At 36.4% G+C, this 21,542-nt stretch overlaps 1 protein-coding gene across 1 annotated transcript in view; it reads right to left on the bottom strand.

The window, feature by feature from the left end:
* The window catches only part of LOC105930540 (glutamate receptor, ionotropic, delta 2), a gene marked incomplete at its 5' end in the record, with an annotated part of 302,244 nt that overhangs the window by 229,630 nt on the left and 51,072 nt on the right, over nt 1–21,542 (bottom strand). The window contains 1 exon segment of the mRNA XM_036129181.1: nt 456–509. Coding sequence (XP_035985074.1) covers nt 456–509 — 54 coding nt within the window.

Genomic DNA, 21,542 nt, shown 5'->3' with positions numbered 1-21,542 from the left:
TGTAGCTATTGTAGATAAAAATATAAAAACTTTGGATCAATATTGTTTGTTTTTTAGGATGAACCAATCTGAAATAAATAGACAGTTATCCAGCTGACGTGTTTGTCATGGTTTTACTTTTCACTTTAATTTATATTGTAGCTTTACCATCAAACTAAATTGTTATTTTATTTATTCTTATCTATTAGCTATTTTTTTGTTTTAAATTAGCATGTTCAATGTTGTTTTGTAGTTATACTTGATTGTTTGTTTAATGTATTTGGTTTTAGAATTAGATTTTCTTTGTTTAATTTTCTTGTAAATCACTTTGATTTACCTTGCGTTTGAATGGTATGATACAAATAAGCTTGTTCTGCTTACTTTAAGCAAACATCTAAGACCATAAAGAAATAGGGAAAATAATAGATACTTCAAATATAATTTTAAAATGTTAAAATCCTTTCAATGACACTCACCTCATTAATCAGGATCCAGTGGCAATCAAAGGCAACAAGGTTGGTCTCCACCACCTGCAAGACAAAACATAACCATTATATACAGCACTCAAGGAAATAAATCAAAGATTTACCAGACAAATTGGGGTAGTGTAGGTTATATATGGTTAATAGCATCTAAAGTATCAATACCAAGGATATTATGTGTGGCCTTGCCTTTGTAACAAGAAAAAACTGAATTCAAATTTCTCAATGTATCAATCAAAACTTTGAAAAGCATGCAGACACTTGAAGGTCTGCTTGTGTGTGGCAGACCAAGATTTTGGTTGTACTATTCAGTATTCATGGAAACAGTTTTCTTATTCCTCATGTGGAAAACATGCTATTTGTTGACATTGTCTTTGTTCCACAGAGTGTATTTCAGAGTTTGCTGCTGGGACAGAAAATAAGTATAGCCTCTGGAGTCTGTGAAATCTGTGTAAAATGAGAATATCTTCAATCTTAATATGTAAGCATGTGCATCTCTACACTTAACCCACACCTGAAAAATTACTTAACCTAAACAGAAAGCTCCTTTTGTATTTTTACTGCACAACTGGGATAAATGTGCACAGCCATGTTATTTGACTTTTTTATTTATTTATATATCTGTAGCTCACTCTGCTTGCATACAAAGTTTTTTTTTTTATAAAAGATTATCACATCCTGCTGGTACATTAGTTGTTATTTTGGTGTTTTACCCTTTGTTTTGGCTCAATTTGTTAGTAATAATGCCTTTCGTGTTTATTTCAAATAACAGAGGAAAACAAGGAAGCCGTTAACGGCTATTAGTATCTCCCAGTGAAACAATGCAGAATGGTCTGATATCCAGTGAAAAAACACAACAAAAATATGAATCCAAGAGGAAAAAGACTGGAATGTTGCTGGGAATATAGTATGAGCGTTGGTGTTCACTGAAGTGGATACTAAAACTGCCAATTTCTCAGATGTGAACACAGAGATGATTGACGTGAGTAGATGTTGTATGCATTATTTAATACTGTTTTATTAATTAAGCAAACCGGCATTATGATAGTTCTGCCATACTGTCGCTAGATGGGTGTCACGTCTGTTTATATATGGTCACCGCGCCCGGTGCTGGGGCTATTTTTATCCACAAATAGGACCATCAAAACATTATCAGAGGGAGGCTTGGTGTATATAACTTTATTTTATCATGATCAAACGGTTTTTGGTCTTTTTACATAAGGATATAACATGGTTATATACCTTTAAACTATTTAGAGATCTTCCTGTAATATGTTTGCACATTACTTTCAAGTATTTCTTAGTATGCTCAGATTTTTTTTGTTTGTTTTATTTGACTGCTATAGAACTACCCTGTTCACCAAACCAACAACTTTAAACATTAAACTTACACTCACCTACAATGCTTTTCAAACTGTGTGACTCAGTTTTCAGCCTTACAACTCATGATTATCCAGTATAAATACAGAAGTAGGTCAAATAGAATTGTACTGTTGCTACACTCACACAGTAGGATGGTAATATCTGTTTGTGGAAAAGCATCCGGTTGTGCTTTACTTATCTTTATGTGTAAAGTGCAGAAATACATAACAGTCTTCATTCGCAGCATATACCCCCTACTCCCCCAATCTTCAACGTTTATCCAGCCTCACCTCTCATTCCCTCACTTTTTTAAACTCTGAATGATGATTATTACTTGAATTTCATCCTGCTCAAACCACTACCACCACCTTAGCATACTCATATATATCTTTACATATAATTGCCCAGGGTGACTATAGCACAGTGTGCCCATTTTTGCAATAAACAAAAGTAAGTGCTAGGGTGGTGGCAGAACATAGTTGGTAGTGGATCAATCTTTCACACCATCTCCATAAAACAGGTTTATTATAGTGGGTTGCCATAAAACACTTCATTTACCCACAATATAACTGCAAGAGTGACACTTCTCTCAGAATGGACAATGACAAAAATTCAGAAATGTCTCTATGGCTCATCTGTTAGGACTTCTGTTACCATCTGCTTCTGCTAACTGACTTATTGGGTAATGCATAGCAAAAAAATGTCTGTCTAACAAGATTTATTCATCTGTTTTCATCCTCTCTTACCGATTTCAATTATAATCTACTGAAGCACTGCAAAAAGAGAGTGATCCCTCAAGGATAGGCAAATGCAGTTTCAATATATTTTGTCTGCCCCATGCAATGTTTTCATCAGATAGACAGGCTCACACACTGGCTGCTCGCTAACTTAAAGCAGCACTGTGTAACTTTTATCCACTTTGGGGACACTAGACCTGTAACTTTCAGGTTTAGTGCTGCTGAAGGCCACTGGAAACAGTGCACTGTTGCAAAATTAAGCAATCTCCATGTTTTGGAATCTGATAGAAGACAACTTCGGACCAGCGCATTGAGAGGTCATCGAGTTACTTGTAAAGACAAGACCACATTCACCCTTCTAGATTATAGTCAGAGTTTCCCATTGAAACAGAGAGGGAGAGGACGTGGCAGAGCCAGGTGGAGAGGGAAAGAGAGGGGGAGCTCCAGGAGCCATGGAAGAGAAAGACGGGGCAGACAACAGGCTCAATCATCTGATTACAAAAGACTGCAGTAACTTTAACAGAGTAGAAGAGCTGACATGCAGGTTCATAAACTATATTTACTACATTCCGTAATCATAACCCCAGCCATGACAAACTTTGACTCAAAGATGACACAAGTAGAAGCATGTGTTTGAGGGGAGCTCAGACTGCATTTATGGCGGAACTATAGGTCACATGACCCATTCAGAACTAGATCCGCACCTCTGAAGTTATATAGGCGAGTTTTTGAGAAGGGCAGCCAGCACTTAACAACCATATGCGCCAAATGTTGTATATTGACCTGAAGAATTAATATATCTCAAATGAAGCTAATACTTCAGTCAAAACTTATACTGTGCTGCTTTAATCAACAGACAACAGTGTAACATCTCAATGAAGAACAAATAGACATATTAATGACTTGCCGAAGTTCAAACCAAATGCCCGCATGGGAAAAAAATGGAAATTTAACTAACATTGACCATGTCATGGTTGTTGGTGTCTGACATGCAAGTCCATTTCAAAAACTACAGATGGGATTTTCATATACACCCTTCCTGTTTCTGGTTTCAGATAATGGTAAGAAAACAGAAAATGTTCAATGAGTGTCAGTTGTGTGAATAAATTTACTTTATTGATCTTTAAAGTTTGGGAAGAATGTGCTGACTTGTTATAGCTGATGGAAAGGATATAGTATGCAAAATAAGGCATCCTTACAACCAAGGTGTGTAGAATACTATCTTTGAACGCACCCAACATTGAACATTGAAGTTGATGGATAGAAGTCACACAAGACCCCACTGGAGGTCACTTTTGTAAGCTAAGAACTGATGTTCACCAAAATTGTAAAATAACATTTAAAAATGTATTTCAAAATTATATTTTGAAATAACTGAAAAATCATTGCCTGGTTTAATGAGTCTCAAGCTTAGCTATGACAATCTGATGTCAGGATGCGCATTTGACAAAAAACATAATAATAGCATGGATTGATACATTCAATTAACAAAGGTATGGATTGATACATGCTTTCATGGTGTGGTGGCCATTTTTAGCACACTTTGCCCCCCCTCCCCTCCCCAAGTACTAACAGTTACCTTTTAGATGCCATAGTCTACCTGAGCATTGTTGAAAGTTGATCTCTGTCCCTTTATTACCACAGTGAACCAATCTTCTGATGATGCATCCAGGAGGATATTACACCTTGTTACAAGGCAAAAATCATGTTAAACTTATTTGAACGTGATAATAGTTCAATGTAGTCCAACAACCTCCCAGTCCCAGAGATTAAAATGTAAAGGCCAAAATGGCGAAACTGGGTATGTATGAAATAAGGTGCATCATTGTCTCTAAAGGACCCTCTTAAAGCCTAAGGAGATGCTCGAAAAACTGATTTTTATTTTTTACCAAAAATAAATAAATGAATTTACATGTGGATGTGAATGGAGGGTAAAAGCACATATAACGAAGTATGTTGAATAAAATATTCTTGCTGGTTGAAAAGGGAAATTTATAAGTGAAAACTGGATAATGACTCTTAAAACTGGTTTTTATAAATGTAAAATCATCAAGATTTGTTAATCTTGTACATGTCAACAAGTTATAGTTACAGCATCATTGAGGACTCAGAAACCAAGCAATTTCTACTCCTTCAAAACAATAACTTAGAGCCTCAGTGTCGGCATTGTAATGTTAAATCAGTGGCACTTATTATCCTGAATAAATTGCATGTCTTCTAAATTTGATTCAGTGGAACTGAAGCAAAACAGCTTTTTTGTTGTTGGTACATGAATGGCACTTTACCAATGATGCTTAAATGTTTTTTCTTTTCTTTTCTTTTTTTAACCAGAGACTTCCAGGGTAGAAAGGGTGAAATCTGTAAATGCATCTGGGTGGGTGAAATAACTGAAATATTTATACGCTTATGTTCCTGGTCTGTATAAAACCACTGCTGAGAGGAAAATATTCTAAAATGTTTTATTATGACCAACCACTGGCATATAACTGGACAATGAAGGGGCCGATTTGGTCCTGAACCTCCCACAGCTTTGCAAACAACTCAATGCCAATATAGCAGGTAGGCAAAAGTCACCTGGGCATCATTCCCTTGAAGCCACAAAATAGATTCTTATGGCATCTCTGACCAGATCTACTGAAGTTTGATATTTTTCTGCAAATCTTTTTTTTTTTATCTAAAGTCAGCAGATGAAATGAAAAAATCCACTTTGTGGTATAGGGCAGATCCAATAATGCAGTGTCAATATAAGTAAGCCTTTATTCAAAGTCTAAAAGAAGACAGCTTTGCAATATCACAGCGCTGAACACACCAGTCTTGTATGTGCTTTATTGAGTGACAATGAGACAGCCAAATACCATTTTCAACCTGCAATGACCTTCATCCACCTGCCACTTCTGGAAGAGTCCAGCAAAATAAATAGTTTTTTTTTTCTCCAAACCACTACTGATAGCTTGTCAAAAAGTGTCAGGTTTAGTAACAAATAGGGGTTTGCAATAGTCAACTATTAGACTAATCTAGTGCATTAGAACTGCATTCTCCATTTCAGATCGACTATTCACACTCATGTAATTCAGTGCAAGAAAAAGGAATCGTCTGAGGTGGAAAGGGTGTTTCTGACAAAAGGTGTTTGTCACCTCTCTCTGACAAACACCTTGTCAGAGAGAGGTGACAAAAATTAACCTGAGCAACCTGCTGTAGGGAGATTGCCCTGAAACAACAGTTGAGCGCACTGAATAAAACCGGTTGATTGGTTTAAAATAAGATTTGGCTTATAATGTTCTAATGTGCACAATGTTGGTCAACTTAATCTTATTAATTTTATTCCTAGAAGCAACTGTCCAAGATAAGGATATACCTGGTGATCAGAGCAAGCCATTAATTGGGAGCCAGACTCATGGAGGAATTTGAGCAACTTTTTGGCTACATTTTAGAGCAACAGGGAAGTGTTTTCTCTTTATTGGGGGAGAGCCACGCCGCTTCAAAGATATCCACCACCTCCTGAATGGTCATGTCAATTATTATCTTAAATGTATTTTCTAAATATTATAGATTAAAACAAGTTGTTTAAGGTTACCTTTCCTATATAAAACAGGTCTAGGCTTTGTCCATTCATGAAACAAAGTGATATTGTTATTTTCACAACTCCATGTCATTCCTGCTTCTACATTGACATGCCTCTGCAATTTTGCACTGTCTATATCACTTTCACCTCATGGACTTCCACCTCAACGCGGAGAAACATGCGACACGTGGGCATGCAAATGTGAAAGCACTCTCCCAACAGTGGACACAGACTGACTCAGAACTCTGGGAAATCCTTCAAGACAGAAGGCCAAAAGTGACCAAAGCAAAAATCAAAACAAAGGTGGTGTATTTAGAATAAGCTAAAATATACAAGATTGTTTTAAGACATTTCACAATTTTGTATTTAATACATAAGTCTATATACTTTTGAATCATAGTTTTGATGTCTTCACTATGTATCAACAATGTAGAAAAGCAGAAAAATAAAGAAAAGCCATCGAGTGACAAAGATGAGTCCAAACTTGTGGCTGGTACTGTACATTCAAAGTAAATTATGCCAAAAAATGTATGTAAGAAGATCCATCCTTTTATTCATCACTGTTTTTTGTTTTTTTTTATTGTTTGGAGGCCAAATCGAAATTAAATGATCAAATGCGTAGCCCTAGTTGCTTCATAGGACTACTGATTTAGAAAGTGATGGAAAGTTCATAGTTAAAATGTCTAACCCCAATCCAATTTAGTATTTACAGAATTATCTCATTAGCCCAATATTTTTTTGAATTTCATTCACCAACTGTAAGAGGCTATAACATATGGTGGTACTTCTTTTAATTTAATTTATCCCCCACTACCTTAAAAAAGCTAGACTTTTAGATGTTATCTGGTTATTCAGAATCAGAATCAGAAATACTTTATTAATCCCAGAGCGAAATTACAGAAGACAATATCAACATCTTAATAAAGAGACAAAATAATGCCAAAGTAAAACTACCATTAAATTGATATACTAAAGATATTTTTCTGTGCAAAAGTGCAAGAATTTAAATGAAAAAGATAGAAACCTGGGTTCAAATTATGTTTTGAAACTTGAGGACACAAAGTGGGTGGTAACAATGAATGACTTTCTCTGCATTAAAAAGTATAAAAAATTAGTAGTGTCATTTAATTTCATGCCCTATTTGTGATCAAATCGAGCAAACAGTCTACAACCCACCCTCAGAACTATGCATATCCAATCTTTGCACATAAACATGCAAGCACAGATGGTAAAAACATTCAGTTTTACAAAGTAAACGTCAACACACATATGTGCACACATTCGTTTTTAAAGCCCTGAAGTCCAGCTGTTGCGTTATTTATTTGAGATTGTACATTTTTTCTTTTGCGACATTCACAACATAAAATACCGTGCATCTCCCTGGTTTAACAAAAACTGCTTTCTGATCACTATAATTAATGTTTCTGTGTCTGCCTGTGAAAGTGCAGGCACACAATGTCTGTCTCATTGTGGGGGTGTGTAATTACTGTTATCGCCACAAATCTTTCATTCCACCTGAATAAAAGAAGTTGAAAGACAAAAATACATCTGAGAACTGGGAGGAATGTAGGCATGTACCAAGGAAAGGGCAAAAGACAGCTGGGGTAGAATAGCTAATTTATAAGAAAAGAAGTTGTACATAGTCACAGAAAATATGTATATACCCTCTCGAACTACAAAACAATGCATGTTGGTGTTAGAAATATGTTTTGTATTAAATTGTTCACCTGTTGTGTTCTAATGTTTTCTTTTTCCAACTTTTTGCAGACCTTTTTGAAAGCACTGGATGACAGGACTTCTCAGAGCCTTTGACATCATCGTAGGATGCAGAAGAAATTAATGGAAAATTATTTTAAAGTCTATCAATCATTGTCATTTGATAAATAAAAATATAAAAATCTTAAAGTTCTTAACCCAATTTTGGTAGTTTCTACAATCTCCTTAGATGTTTTCTCTGCTTGATGTGTGCCTGAAACAGACTGACATCTTTTCCACGACCATGAGATGTGTTGTTCAACATGGTTGTTTAAGAAATGAGAAGCAACTCATTGCACCAGTTGGACTTAAATAACTTGTTGCCAGCTGAAAGATAAACTCCCATGCAGTAATTATCCAAAAGAGGCGTGTACCTATTTGCTTAGTTAAATACAGGTGGCCCCTTTTTTTGGCCAGGCAGTGTATCTGTGTACCGTTACAAGCTCTGAAATAGTGAACAAAACATGTAAATGGAAATTGAAAAGAATTTATATGCCACGTAATTGCTCTCCACACTCACTACATTTACCCAATTGCACTCAGTAAAAAAACAGTTTTGCACCCATCTATTTGTAGGTATATCAGTCATTTAACTTGTTATTTTTGCTTCCATTTCAAAGTCCTGAATGACCTCACACATCCAGGTGTCCCATGCTCCCACAATCTTAAGTTAGAACAAGGTCGTTGTAACATTTAATTGGAGCTTCTTTCATCTGTTTGCTGTTTCTTAACTAGATACTACTTCGTGGCTTGCCAGCTAGTATGTCCAAGTTAGAAAATCTGTTAAATTAAAAACTTTACTCTCTCAAATTCTGTTATTGTTTTTCTTTATCGTGTTTTTTTTTCATATGGATGCTATGGTGTACTATGCCGTTGGGAGGGTATAGTACAAAAAATGGGAGACAAATTGCATCCAAGTTCATCAACGGATGTTTGGAGACTTAAAATTTATCCAGGAAGCAGCTAGTTTTACAGCAGCAAACTTCTATGCAGAATACATCTGCCAGCCTGTCAGATGAAAGGCCTGGGGTTACTTTCATCAGCAAGGAGGACAAGGAAGAGACAAGAAGCAGGTAAGAGGGTGTGGGTTTATAACATCCTCAGATCTAGAGAAGATTAGGGCTCATTTAGGCAATTCACCAGTGAACGCTACTGGGTATGCCTTGGACTCATTACATTGCAATTTGACAGTCTGCTGGCATGTTGGCCAGCATTTTTAAGATGAGACTTTTTAAAATGGTAAAAGGTATTAGGATTTAGAACATGGCAGAGACTGAGTCACTACCATGAACATTAACAAACAGAAACACAAATACGTTTATGTGTGTATGCTTCTATCTTGTATTTTCTGAAAAGATAAAATAAAGGTAACTCTATTCTAGCACTACAATGCATGAACAGTAGCTTTTAACAAAGCCCCAACAATATACCAGTGCAATGAGTGGACTGATGAGTCTGGAACTGTGGAAACATTGTAGAGAAACAGAGTTCAGTGTAATCAAATTGAATGCACTGGACCATACCATGAGTCACACGGGTATCATCAAAGGTCTGTGTAAGTCTTTCCAACAGCTAATGACTGTAAATTACTACTGATGCAATGTTTAATTAGTCTGATGCAGTCACGGTCACACACAAACGATATACAAAGTCTGATGAGGTTGTGTTTTTATCCCTGCAGCAAAACAGAGGAGGTGAGGTATTTGGGAATACATATTATATATGCTTATTTTATGGTTATTTATATATTTTTTTTTCCTTTGGTTACTGGTTACTTTGAGAAATGTTCAAGGATAGTGTTCCATCGCAAATTTATTGTATCAGTTCTTTCCCCTCCATTCTTCTCCTCACAAAAACACCAGTAGAGAACAGACAGTCAACAAAAGCCTTAAAAACCTTGTCCTGACAAGGTCTTGCCCTGCTCACCAACTAATCCAGCAAAACATCCGCATTATTGATCAATCACATTCTTTCTGATGAAAATATAAGAAAAAAGGGCAGCAGAGTTTTTTTTTTTCCTTTTCATCCTATTCAGCCAACGTTTTACTTGAGCTGGTTGTGCTTCTATGTTTTATTCTATCTTACAAAAACATTTGAGCAACAGAGGTCTTTCACAGCATATGCTGATAAGGCAAAGGGTAACAGAGCCAACATGCTATACATTTATCATCCTAAAAATGGGAGAGTTTGTGCAAATCTGTGTGTGTTGGCAAGAGCATACGAGACCCAAGCACACATTGGCCTTTCAGTTTATTGATCTGACAACAGCTCCAAGCACCGCAAAATCCACAGAGACAATGTATAACCCACGCACAACACAACAACCCCCAGCAAATATGACAATATTCAACTTGACATTTAGATGTGGACGGATCAATGACTGGAACAAATAGAATCAGCTGTCTTTATGGTCTAAAGTGCTCAGCTGTGTGCCTACAAACCTGAATGGGAGGGTTGGCGTGAAAGTTCTTGGTGTTTTTCTATTCTTAATTGATTTACTAGCTACTTTTCAAAACTAAACAGGGATTCTAAATTTCATATTATGCATGCTATATCATTATAATAAATATAAGGGGGTTTATTTAAAGTTCTAAGATTTGATTGTGGTTATTTATATGTGGCAAAAATTGCAATGTTGGACTTATTGAACTTAGTCAAATCAAATACTATTGACCCCCTTGTTTGCAAGAAATCTGTATAACAATATTAAATAAATTTGAATATGGGTTCCAACGAGGCTCATTTGTCAGATTAAAATTACCATTTGAAAATAACAATCTTTAAGTATTAATACTTTTGATTAAGCCTACATGTCTGTATTAAAATGTATTTTTAAAATTGATTTAATATTCTAATATTAAATGTTTTTTTCATTATATGTAAGAAGATTAACAGAAATAAGGGCTTTAAAACATCAGTCTATGAGTAATCTATATAATGTGTGTATTAACCTTAGTTAATTAGTTACTGAAACAAATTCAGGTCTAAAATAACATGTACTGTATTATTAGTCTTGCAGAAAATATGCCTTAGGTCATGTTAAAAAAAGAAAAGTTATCCCACCATTCACATGTACACTTTCTAAGAGGTCATGGCATACCATTTTCTTACACAGTGAGCATGAATGAGAGGCGATTTTAAATTTCATAATATGTAATGAAGTAGTTACCAGTGGGGACATAGAAAAAGGTCATAGTAGAGTCAGAGGCTAATGGTTGGTGTTTGAGTGAGCGAGCCATGAAAGGAATAACCAGCTGTATATGGTGGAGAGCAGCAGCTGTTATGGCGCTCAGTTACAGATCTGATCTGGCCTCCAGAGGTTGAAGCATATGCTAAAGTTTTCCACCAGAAGAGCTGACCTTACTTTGCCCCTGTGTATTATAGTTTTATTCTGAGAGTAGCTTGACACCATGGTGAGAATTTAGTCACATTTTAAGCACACTTTTTTTATGATTTGTGGTGTAAAAATAGTTACCATTGTTGTGAAACCATCTGAGAGAGCTATATAAAAAAAATACTGAATGGTTGAATGGTAATTCTCTCAGCTGTAAATCTCATGCTGAATGACCATTTCATTAGTATTGAAATTTAGCTTCCTGGAAAAACCAATTGCCTTTCAGGGATATGGGAATAAGGCTAAGTTGCATTAAATGCCCCTCTGAAATGTAATCTCTATAAAGATTGTTTAGATTTATCTAACAAAACTGCCACATGCTTTTGGCAGTTTTTAGTGACAGGTTTTTTTTTTTTCAGCTTTCAATGGTCCTGATGCATCTCAATAATCCAGGTAGAAAAAATACAAAAAGATTGGATAGGTCCTCTGGATGCGTTCTTCTTTGTTGAAATGTTTTGTGTTTTTCAACGTGGACTTTTGAATTGTAGGTAGACTCAGTCTGAACTGGTTGTTCACATGCAAAAGAGGGCCATCAGAATACCAAGCGATCGTTAGTACTGTGATGGTCACTTATTTTCCCCAGGGGACTGAGGCCCCTTCCAGAGGAAGCTGGGTTAAGGTGTATATGACAAGCCTCTGTCAATTAGGGGGTCCCGTCACAACGAAGCAGCCAGCTGGTTGTCTGTAACATTTTCCCATAAAACTTTGGGCCTTGTACAAATTAAGCATGGTCCAAAAACAGCAAAATTCCCTAGAACTTTTACTAACCATGCATAGTAATGTATATGGTTATGTATAGTTATGGGTCGCTAGCTCAATAATGACTAACACAGATTTTGAATGCTTATGATAAAGTGATTAAAGTCTGAAATGGATTGAAATTGAATGCCTGAGAAGAATCATGATGCAGTGTGGCTGCAGTTCACTCGTTTACCATCTGTGTCGCCAATTTCCCGTCTCTTAAATTAACATACGGATGAGTCAGAGTTGATTGAGAAGCATATATTTTTAATAGTTTTTAATAGATCACAAACTTTGCAAGGTAAGAGATGTATGCAAGTCTCATATCCTGTTTTGTGCATATGCAGGCTTTAAAAATTAGGCTACTGGTGATTACAGATGCCATTGAGTTTCGAAATTAAGGCAAAACAAAGTTTTAACCTTATCACTTTTCACCTGTGAGAGACAACATGACTGGGAAATATTTAAATGGCTGGAAATGGCTGTATGACTTAAATCTACAGCAGAAATAGTTTTTAAATTAATTAGATTACAAGCTGGAATTAAATGTAACATATCTTATTTATACATGGAGTAAGTAAAAAATTATATGAAACCAAGCATAATTGAAGACAACGCAGAAGGATTTATTTCTGCATGATCATGTTGCTTGTTTGATCTCTTTATTTATTTAGAAACATAAAATGTTGCCATGTTTTATGATGTTGTAGGCTTCAGTTAAAGCGGCATTCAGTAAAAATATAAGAAATGATGAAAATGACTGCTGACTTGATCTTGAAGTAGTGTAATATGAGTAGATTGTATGTCACAACTAGTGAAAGTAAAGCTGCAAAACATTACAACTAGACATTCTTTAAATAGTTAAAATTATTTTCTTATTTTCAGTCTTTAAATTTCTGAATCCAATGGATGTTTTTTACAGACATGCTTTGTGCTGTCAAGAAGAACTAAAACAGGCTCAAAAGAAGAAGTGTGTTCTTAAAAGCCACTTTGTTGTTTGTAGCCATTCATCCATACATAATAACAAGCTTTTGGGAAATGCAACCATCTCTTTTTTTTCAGTCGTTAGACATATACTGTACTTAGAGCAACTCTGTGGTTTGTATTGAAACACTCCATTCTTTTCATTTGTTTCTGTCTTTTCTCCAAGCCAACCATCCATGATCATTGTCCTATTTGTTCTTTGTGGTCGACTCTCTGCCTTGCTTTTTGCCTCTTTTCCGTTTCTTATTTGATTATGCTTCATGTCCCTTTTCTTAGCAATTTCTGGTCTATCCTTCTTTTAACACATATATAACTAATTGCAGTGACAAACCATTTTAGAAACCATGTTCAAGTTATTAGTTTGACAGTGAAAGCATGGTAATAAAAAATGGGGGGAAAAGTTAAAAGTTCAAAGCCAACCACTTTTCTCTAAACATCACATCCTAATATATACTACATAATCAATAGATAATCTACCTAATTTTATATTATTATTTCACACTTCCGTTAACTTGGGACGATACCAGGCTGGAATCTAGCCTGTGTTTGGAGAAAGGGGCGATTCAGAACGATTGTATATGTTAAATACCAGGTCATGACTCCTTTATATCTGAAGCTATGTACAGTTAGTAGGCCTGCTTGAGTAGCCTTTTTACCAAATACTTATTTTTTCCTCGAGTAATTTTTTGATCACTACCAAGTAGTGCTACTCTTACTTGAGTACAATTTCTGGCCACTCTACCCATCTCTGGTTCTAGCTGTATTCAATACCCAAGGCAAATAAATGTGCCTCTCTCTCTCCGCCTCCTCTGAATGCTGCTTTAGCATCTGGTGGTGACTGTCGAACTTGTTGTGGCAAACATGCCCATAACTTTGGTATATCTTATCCATTACTACAGACAGACACGAGGTTTCTCCGACTCTGGTCAGCTAAAATAGCAAAATTTGCTAACCTTGGTCAACAGTGAGGGGAGGGGCAGAGAGGGCCGTGGAGAACTAGAGGAGATTTCAAGAAAATAAACCAAGGGGCCACGTTTAGTGTCTCATAAACAGTTATGTTTGATCAAATCTTTTGATAAATACTTTTATTTATATTTTAGATAAATTAATACTGGTTCCAGCTCCTGTCTACTCCCGGTAACCTTTTATCCTGTACCATCCCAATCACGTGATGATTATTAAAGTTGATTCCTATCACGCGGGAATCCTGCGACCCGTGGAAACTCTGCAACTTTGTTTTTTTTCTCGATGCTTGTTATCATCGTAGCAAGCTTTTACTTAAGCTTCTGCTTCTTAAGCTTATGTGCAGGCTTGTAGTGGGATGTAAACACCAGCCAAGACAAACTAGGAGAACTCCCTTCATCAATAAAAAGGTTTATTGGGGTTACTTGGGAAAAAAAATACAAGATGTTACACTGAGATATCAATACAAAAACTTTTGTAAATGTAAAAGCAGATTCTATCTACCCTCTTTTTCCCCCAGAGTTCATCGCTTGGTCCACTCAAAACAGCTGGAGGCCCAGCATCTGTAGTGTGCAGTGTGGGTTGTGCTCCATCATCAACGCTTCATTAGTGTGTCTGCCTCTCCAGTAAAGCCCACAGAGAGTCACTGCACCACTAGTGCTTTTTAAAGTTGGGTGTCAATCAAATATGGGGGAAAATTCCTCAAGAAGAATGTATGATGTTTAGGTGTTTCTTTCTAGTGTAAATGACTACACAATGGTGGCAGAGAGCAGAATAAATACACAAAAGCAAACAAAGTACATGAGAGTGTAGTGCCGAGGTTGCCATCTGTGGTGCCAACCTGGAGCTCTGAATTCTTCAGGCTGTCTGAATTGAGTGCCAAAAAGTTATTACAAACTGATGAAATAGTTTACTGCCTTCAACTGAAGTGAGATGACTGGACATGTGATCAATGCCCCAAAGAGCATGGTTTCTTCGATCAGGCAACACATTAGACTTCTGAACCTCGCTGTCAAGCCAAACATTTTCTCCACAGCAGTTACATACCAATTTAGAAAGTTTGTCAAAATATGAAATTGAGATTCATGCTTTTATTTTTATCTAGTAGTGAATGCTAATCTTTTACTAACTCTTTTACACAGTTTTACTTCACAAATGTGTGTATTTGCACCAATATAATACTTACATATATTGCTGTATTGATTAAATTTAAAGATGACACTCGTGATATAGTGTGGTCCACAAAATGTATATCGGTGTCAGTAACAAGAGATCCAAATTAAATATTTCCTTGAAATTTCATAGCAAATTAATGTGTTTTTTTTACCTAATTGCTGCCCAGCTTGGGGTAGTAATACAAAAAACTGACATTTATTTAATGATAACACATTTTTAGGAGTAGCTGAAATATAAAATTTGACCCCTTTATGCATGTAAGGGTTAAGGGCACATTGAGACATTAACAGTGGGGTTCTTTGATCAATCTTGTAGATAGTGGACTACCTATGTACCAACTGAATCACAACAACCCCAAACTGAAATGATAAACTAATAAAGGTGTAAATATAATGCAATGCAGTGAAAATGTGATAGGGTTTGGACTACCTTGGTAAATGTACAAGTTTGTGTGAGAGTTTTATTACATGAAAAGGCAAAAGTACATGAAAAGAGATGGTAAAAGGCAACTGAGAAGCACATTGGAAAACTGAAATTGAGATGACATGTTCACATCCAAACATATCTGTATCCCCATTAGTGGCTTTACCAGCAGCAGTCAATAGTGCTAACCCTTTGATGCTACTCACACTCACACACATACACAAACCAGCAACCTTCAGTCCAGTGGCTGAAATGGCTATAATAATTGTGATCTGAGGTTTGTGTGCACAGAAAAGCTTTAATGTCATCACACAACACATATACTGGCAACCTGTTTATTAAGATAAGACCATATTGTCATCTCTGTGTGATGATAAAGTTCAAGGTGCTTGAGCCCTTTTGCTGTTTCAAATGCACAGAATGGTGGTGGAAAGGGAATGGCGGGGGAGAGGGAATGCACTCTGTTCAGGTAAGGGTTTCATAGTATTGTGTAGATATGTGCTAATATAATATTTGATTCCCTTGACAGTCTAAAAATGAACAGGCATCCCCAGAAAATGCTAAATATTTTGGGGCACTACATTTTATTATGCTTCACTTTGTGAGGGTAAATATATGCTGCTGAGTTCAGGCTACATTGATGGCAGTTATGGAAAAACAGCTGGGCCACAGCTGGTTGAGTAGGTCACGCACTAAATATATAATCATCACTTTATTCCCCTGGTTTAATCAATGTGTCCTTGAGGTCTTACTAGTGAAAGAACCCTTTTACTGTGTTATGCCACAAAGAAAACGTCACCTTGGAAGACAATCAAAACAGCATGGGAAAAGCAGAAAATATTTTAAGTAGGGCTGCATTGAACACAGTTTTCACAGATGTTGTAAAGCTTCCCCTCACCTGTTTTAATTAAATTTTCTTATTTTATTTAATTTTCATTCATCTGACTGATACTTAGACATGCAATGCAATTTTCTATTTTCTAGATAAACCTAATTTTGAACAAACAATAAACAGTTTATAATCAAATGCAAATTATTCATTTTGTAATATCTCTCTGCATCTCATAGATTCTGTAAATACGGGAAAATTTACTTGGTTGTTGGGTAGGGGTCTCCATAAATAAATCCAACCAAAAAGTATAGCACATCGTGTTTATAAGGTAAGGTGGCAAGGTCTTCTTGCACACCCTACGTTATAAAAGTATACACACACCAGAAAAAGGAATGTGCACCTGGATGTTCAGTTCTAATTTTCCAAGATAATTTCAGAATTGTAAAAAGCAGTGACCAATGTATCATTTAAGGAAAAATATCAGATGTGCTGTTTTGTGTAAGGTTATTCAATAATTCATTCATTTATTTATTTCAACTACACAGGAGCATAAAGGTGCCTTTCAATAATGTTTACTGTGGATATTTTGCTATTGTAGGAACACAGGAGTGTGTGTGTGTGTGTGTTCTTGTACTTGCAGATGAATGAGAACATTTTATGTGTTGTACCAGTAAAGTTAAGATTTTGATGTAATGTGAAGACCTTTTCTTGGTACACACTTTTGTAGGGCTGGGGTTAGGTTTAGCACTAAGACGTCAATTAAGTTTATGTTAAGGATTACGGTTAGTTATATACTAACACAAGGTTAGGTTTAGGGTTGGGGTAAGGGTTAGGACATAGAAAATTTTTAAAATGAATGGAGGTCAATTCTCCACTTTGTATTTAAAATAAGAGAGAGAGAGAGAGAGAGAGAGAGAGGTTGGTGTTACACATCATGCTAATGAAATTATTTGCATGATTAGTGTGGTTAGCAGTAGATAAGACAGAGAGTTTATTTGTCATTATACACTGTTGTCAGCATAACAAGGAAAATGCAAGGGCTCCTGGACCGAGAAATAAAAGGAACAAAGAAAAAATTATAATAAGGTAAATTAAATCAGTCATACATTAAATAATGAAATAAGAATAAAGAGGTTCAAGAGTCATGACAAGTCTGCATCTATGAGGCATAGTTATAAAACAAGTTGAAGGTGAGAAAGGGAACTGTAGAGAAAGTTATGAAGAGTAAGAAAAGAGGCACAGTCCCGCGTGGAAAAACATGGCGGACGAGCAAGCCCTCCATCTGGCAGAGGTTCATAAATATAGATGTCTTTATGATTCAGCCCAAAAAGATCACTGTGACAAAAAATTGTTAACAATTCCTGGACAAAAATTGCCACTGGAAGAGCCTTTAAAATGTTGGAAACTACTTCTACGTGTAGTGGGTTTTAGTACGCTTGGATTAGGAGCACAATTCTCCTAGACTCTCTGGAGTCTAGGAGAATTGTGCTACTTTGGAGGAAAAGCCATACAGAGTATAAATGCGGCACACGTTTTGTCCACACGTCTCACTTCCGTGTGGGACTCAAGTCCATCAAGTATAAAGGATAAACCTTTAGAAGCAATCTTCTGGAATTCCTGAAATCCACCCCAATCTCCTTGTTTTATCTGATGTTCAAGAGGAGATTGTTGGTGAAAGACCAGGTTTTCAGGATTCCCAATTTTCTTTTGTAGGCGGCATCATCACCAATGAAGATCTGCTCCAAGATCATAGTATTCTCAACAGATTTAATGACAGTGTTTGTCATGTGGGCTGGCTGTCAGTCATGGGTGAATAGGGTGAATAGCAGGAGGCTAGAAGCATATCCCTGGGCCAGACTTGTGTTAAAGGTATCCCCATTCTTATACCTTACGGGTGGATTGTGAGGATTTTGAGGGTTCAGTTGCAGATAGTAGGGCTCATACTGAAGTTGGATAGTTTGGAAACCAAACTGGTGCTAATGACCACTTTGAAGGTCTAGGCAAACCCCCTGACATAGGTATGGATTTCTCCAGGTGTTCCAAGGTAGGGTATAGGGGAATTATCTTGTTGTCCTCTGTTAATGCATTGGATATGTAGGCACACTGGTGCTGATCCGGTTTTGCAGTGAGGTTACACTGGATGTTCACCTTACCTGTAAGACTGCCAACATTTCCTTTTTTGGCCAACATTTCCTACCTGGGCATGTCCTAGGACTGATAGCTGATCAGCTTCCTGTTGTCTACCGAAAGAGTGATAAACTCTGGGTTTAAAAAGCAACTTAAATGAACAGCCAACATGCCTCCTTAGAAAACATTTTTATTTTCCAAAATGTCTTACATTTTGTTTCTTTTGACTTCCTTCACAAAAAAACTCACAGACAATTCAAATAGCTGACGGACCCTTTATCTCATAGTTATAACTTCCAAACCAGAGACAGTTTTTGTCAGAGCAGCCCAATAGCACTTAGGTATAGAGAATTTGCAGATTTCTAAATGTCAGCAGATGATTTCTCAGTGCATTTATGTTGTGGAGAAAAAAACCTTGTGAATCCCTTATGATTGCAATGGTTGTATTGTTTGCACCATTAATCTAACATTTGTGCAATTTATTCAACATCACCAACCTCTAATCAAATAGCGCTTCTTGTGCAATATTTGGTGCCATTGCTAAAGCTCAAATTCCTACAGCTAAAACAGACTCCTATACTGAAGTAGGAGACCAAACGTGGTAGTGATGCACATTGTTCTAAAGCTTATTCAACTGTGTTGCATGAATCACACAACAGAGGCTTTAAAAAATGCTTGCAACAAAGGAGTAGTGCACTGCTGCACAGAGCCGTGTGACTCTCAACATACATAGGTAGCCAAAGTTAAATAAAATCATTCACTCTCACTGAAATATACTGGAGTTTTAATTAAACTGTACATCAATGAGGTAAAAGTAGCTGTCAAAATGGAAATAAAACTCCTTAAAGGAGGAGCAATGACTGTAGTGACAAGCCATACCATTCTCTACCTCCAAAATCTAAGCACCAGACCAATTATCCATTTCAATTTGACATTATTTGTCAAAAAATAATGCCCTGAACGTACATGAGGATCACAGTCAGGTCAGAAGGCCACTGTGCTGCATTAAACAATGCTATCTGAAACTTTGGAGTTAAAAATAATAATCAAGTATGTGAAAAAAAATCTGATTAAAAGCAGTGCACCAAGTAAAGAACTATGATTTTTGGAGAAAATTTATTTTGTGATTTGTACCTAACTTAATTCTTCTGTTTACCTGATCTCCACCTCTATTACCCCAAAGTTACCTGTGTTCTCCAACATTTCCGTCCCGTTTCCATCCCATTTTTCACATTAGCAATTCTTAATACATAGATTATACCCTTCTTTGCACTTTCTCCCCGGTGTTTTGTTATGGAACTCCTCCTTTCATTTATTCCTCCCACTATGTGTCCTATCATTACAGGGGTCAACATTTGTTCCTTACACTTCATCGCCACCACAAAGACATCGAAGCAAAGTCAAAGAATGAGTTTGTGAATAAAACAGGATAAACAACTCACCTTTCTGCAACTTAACTTATAGTTATCAACTCCATATTATTATATCTGTTCTAAAACAGCGAAAACAGAGTGGTTAATGGGAAACAGTTTGGACACAGATTACTTCAGAGCGCTTAGTGACAAAACTGTTGACCTACAATTGTAGGTCAACAGTCCATATAAAAAAGTGATTCTTAATTACATGTGAAATTCTCAGCCAAATTGACAATTATGAGTCAGCAATTCTACATATAACTAAGTCAGTTCAGACAAAAACATCTGCTGTAAAGCTGCATTCAAATAAACAATGGCATACGGAGGTCTTTAAATTCTGCCATGAGGGCAAAAAAAAAGACATTAAGACTGTGGACAATTAGATGATTCTTTCTAAATTTGTCTTCCACCTAAAAGTCTTCTATATATAATATAATACAATACAATACAATACAATATAATATAATATAATATAATATAATATAATATAATATAATATAATAATATATTATAATATAATATAATATAATACAATATAATACATAGTTATGTTTGGAGTGTCAATGATAGCTCATATTTTCTTTTCTAAGTTTATTTCATGGCCTTTGGGTCCAAATCAGATCAGCAGTAATTCAATATAAATTGTTGAAAACTCATGCACAGCGTGTTGATGAGAAAATACATATTCATCACAGGCAATGGAGCACATCAGCATCAAAACATGGGAGTTTAAAGCTCCACTGCCAAAGGAGGACTGTTAAGCCCAAAACCTCAGGGAAAATTACTGCAAATGGATAAAAGGGATATATCATCCTCTCTTTCAGGTCTACCATATTTTTAGGACTATAAGGCGCACTTAAAAACCTTACATTTTCTCAAAAATTGATGATGCGCCTTATATTCTGGTGTGCCTAATATATGATTACTGTTGTGCTTACTGATCAATTTGATATGGTACAATGTGCTTAAAAATCTGTTAAGATGTACAAGTACGACTTTGGTAAGAAACAAAAAGCCGCTCCGCTCAATGGATATAGTGTCACTACCTGATCGGACCCTAGAGCTGACTACAAGATTGCATGACTGTAATGTTGAAACTAGAAGGGCATGCATGTAAACGTCCCCACATACTCGGGTGTAGTTCACTCCACAGAGGACCGCTAGTACTCGAGGAATACTCAAGACGTACTCAAGGTAGACTCTGGGCAGACTTAAGGCAGACTATGCATGGACTCTATGCATACAGGTATGTGGTGACACTACAAACTTCTCAGCAGTAAATAATTCTCTGCATCAAACTGTTTTATGTGACACCGAGCTTGATACACTGAGCTGCTCCAAGCAGGCGGTCTGAAGGACGCGCGGCATCACAGTCCCTCTCTGTTCTCACTGACAAGTGTGTGGTGGGAGCCTGCTGGAAAAGAAATGGCTGTAGGTGCTCACCTACGTAATCACACATTTTACCATCTATTCTGCCACTTCATCCCACCGGCAGAAAGTGTGGGAATTGTAGGAATTTGCCACAAGAAATGTAGGCAATAGTACAGTCGATTATGAAGGATAAAACGTCTGCGGAAAGTCAGTGTAGAGTCTGCGCAGCTCACAGTATG

This window comes from Fundulus heteroclitus, unplaced genomic scaffold (genome assembly GCF_011125445.2).
Source record: "Fundulus heteroclitus isolate FHET01 unplaced genomic scaffold, MU-UCD_Fhet_4.1 scaffold_144, whole genome shotgun sequence".
NCBI lineage: Eukaryota > Metazoa > Chordata > Actinopteri > Cyprinodontiformes > Fundulidae > Fundulus > Fundulus heteroclitus.
This window is presented reverse-complemented; position numbering and strand designations above follow the sequence as displayed.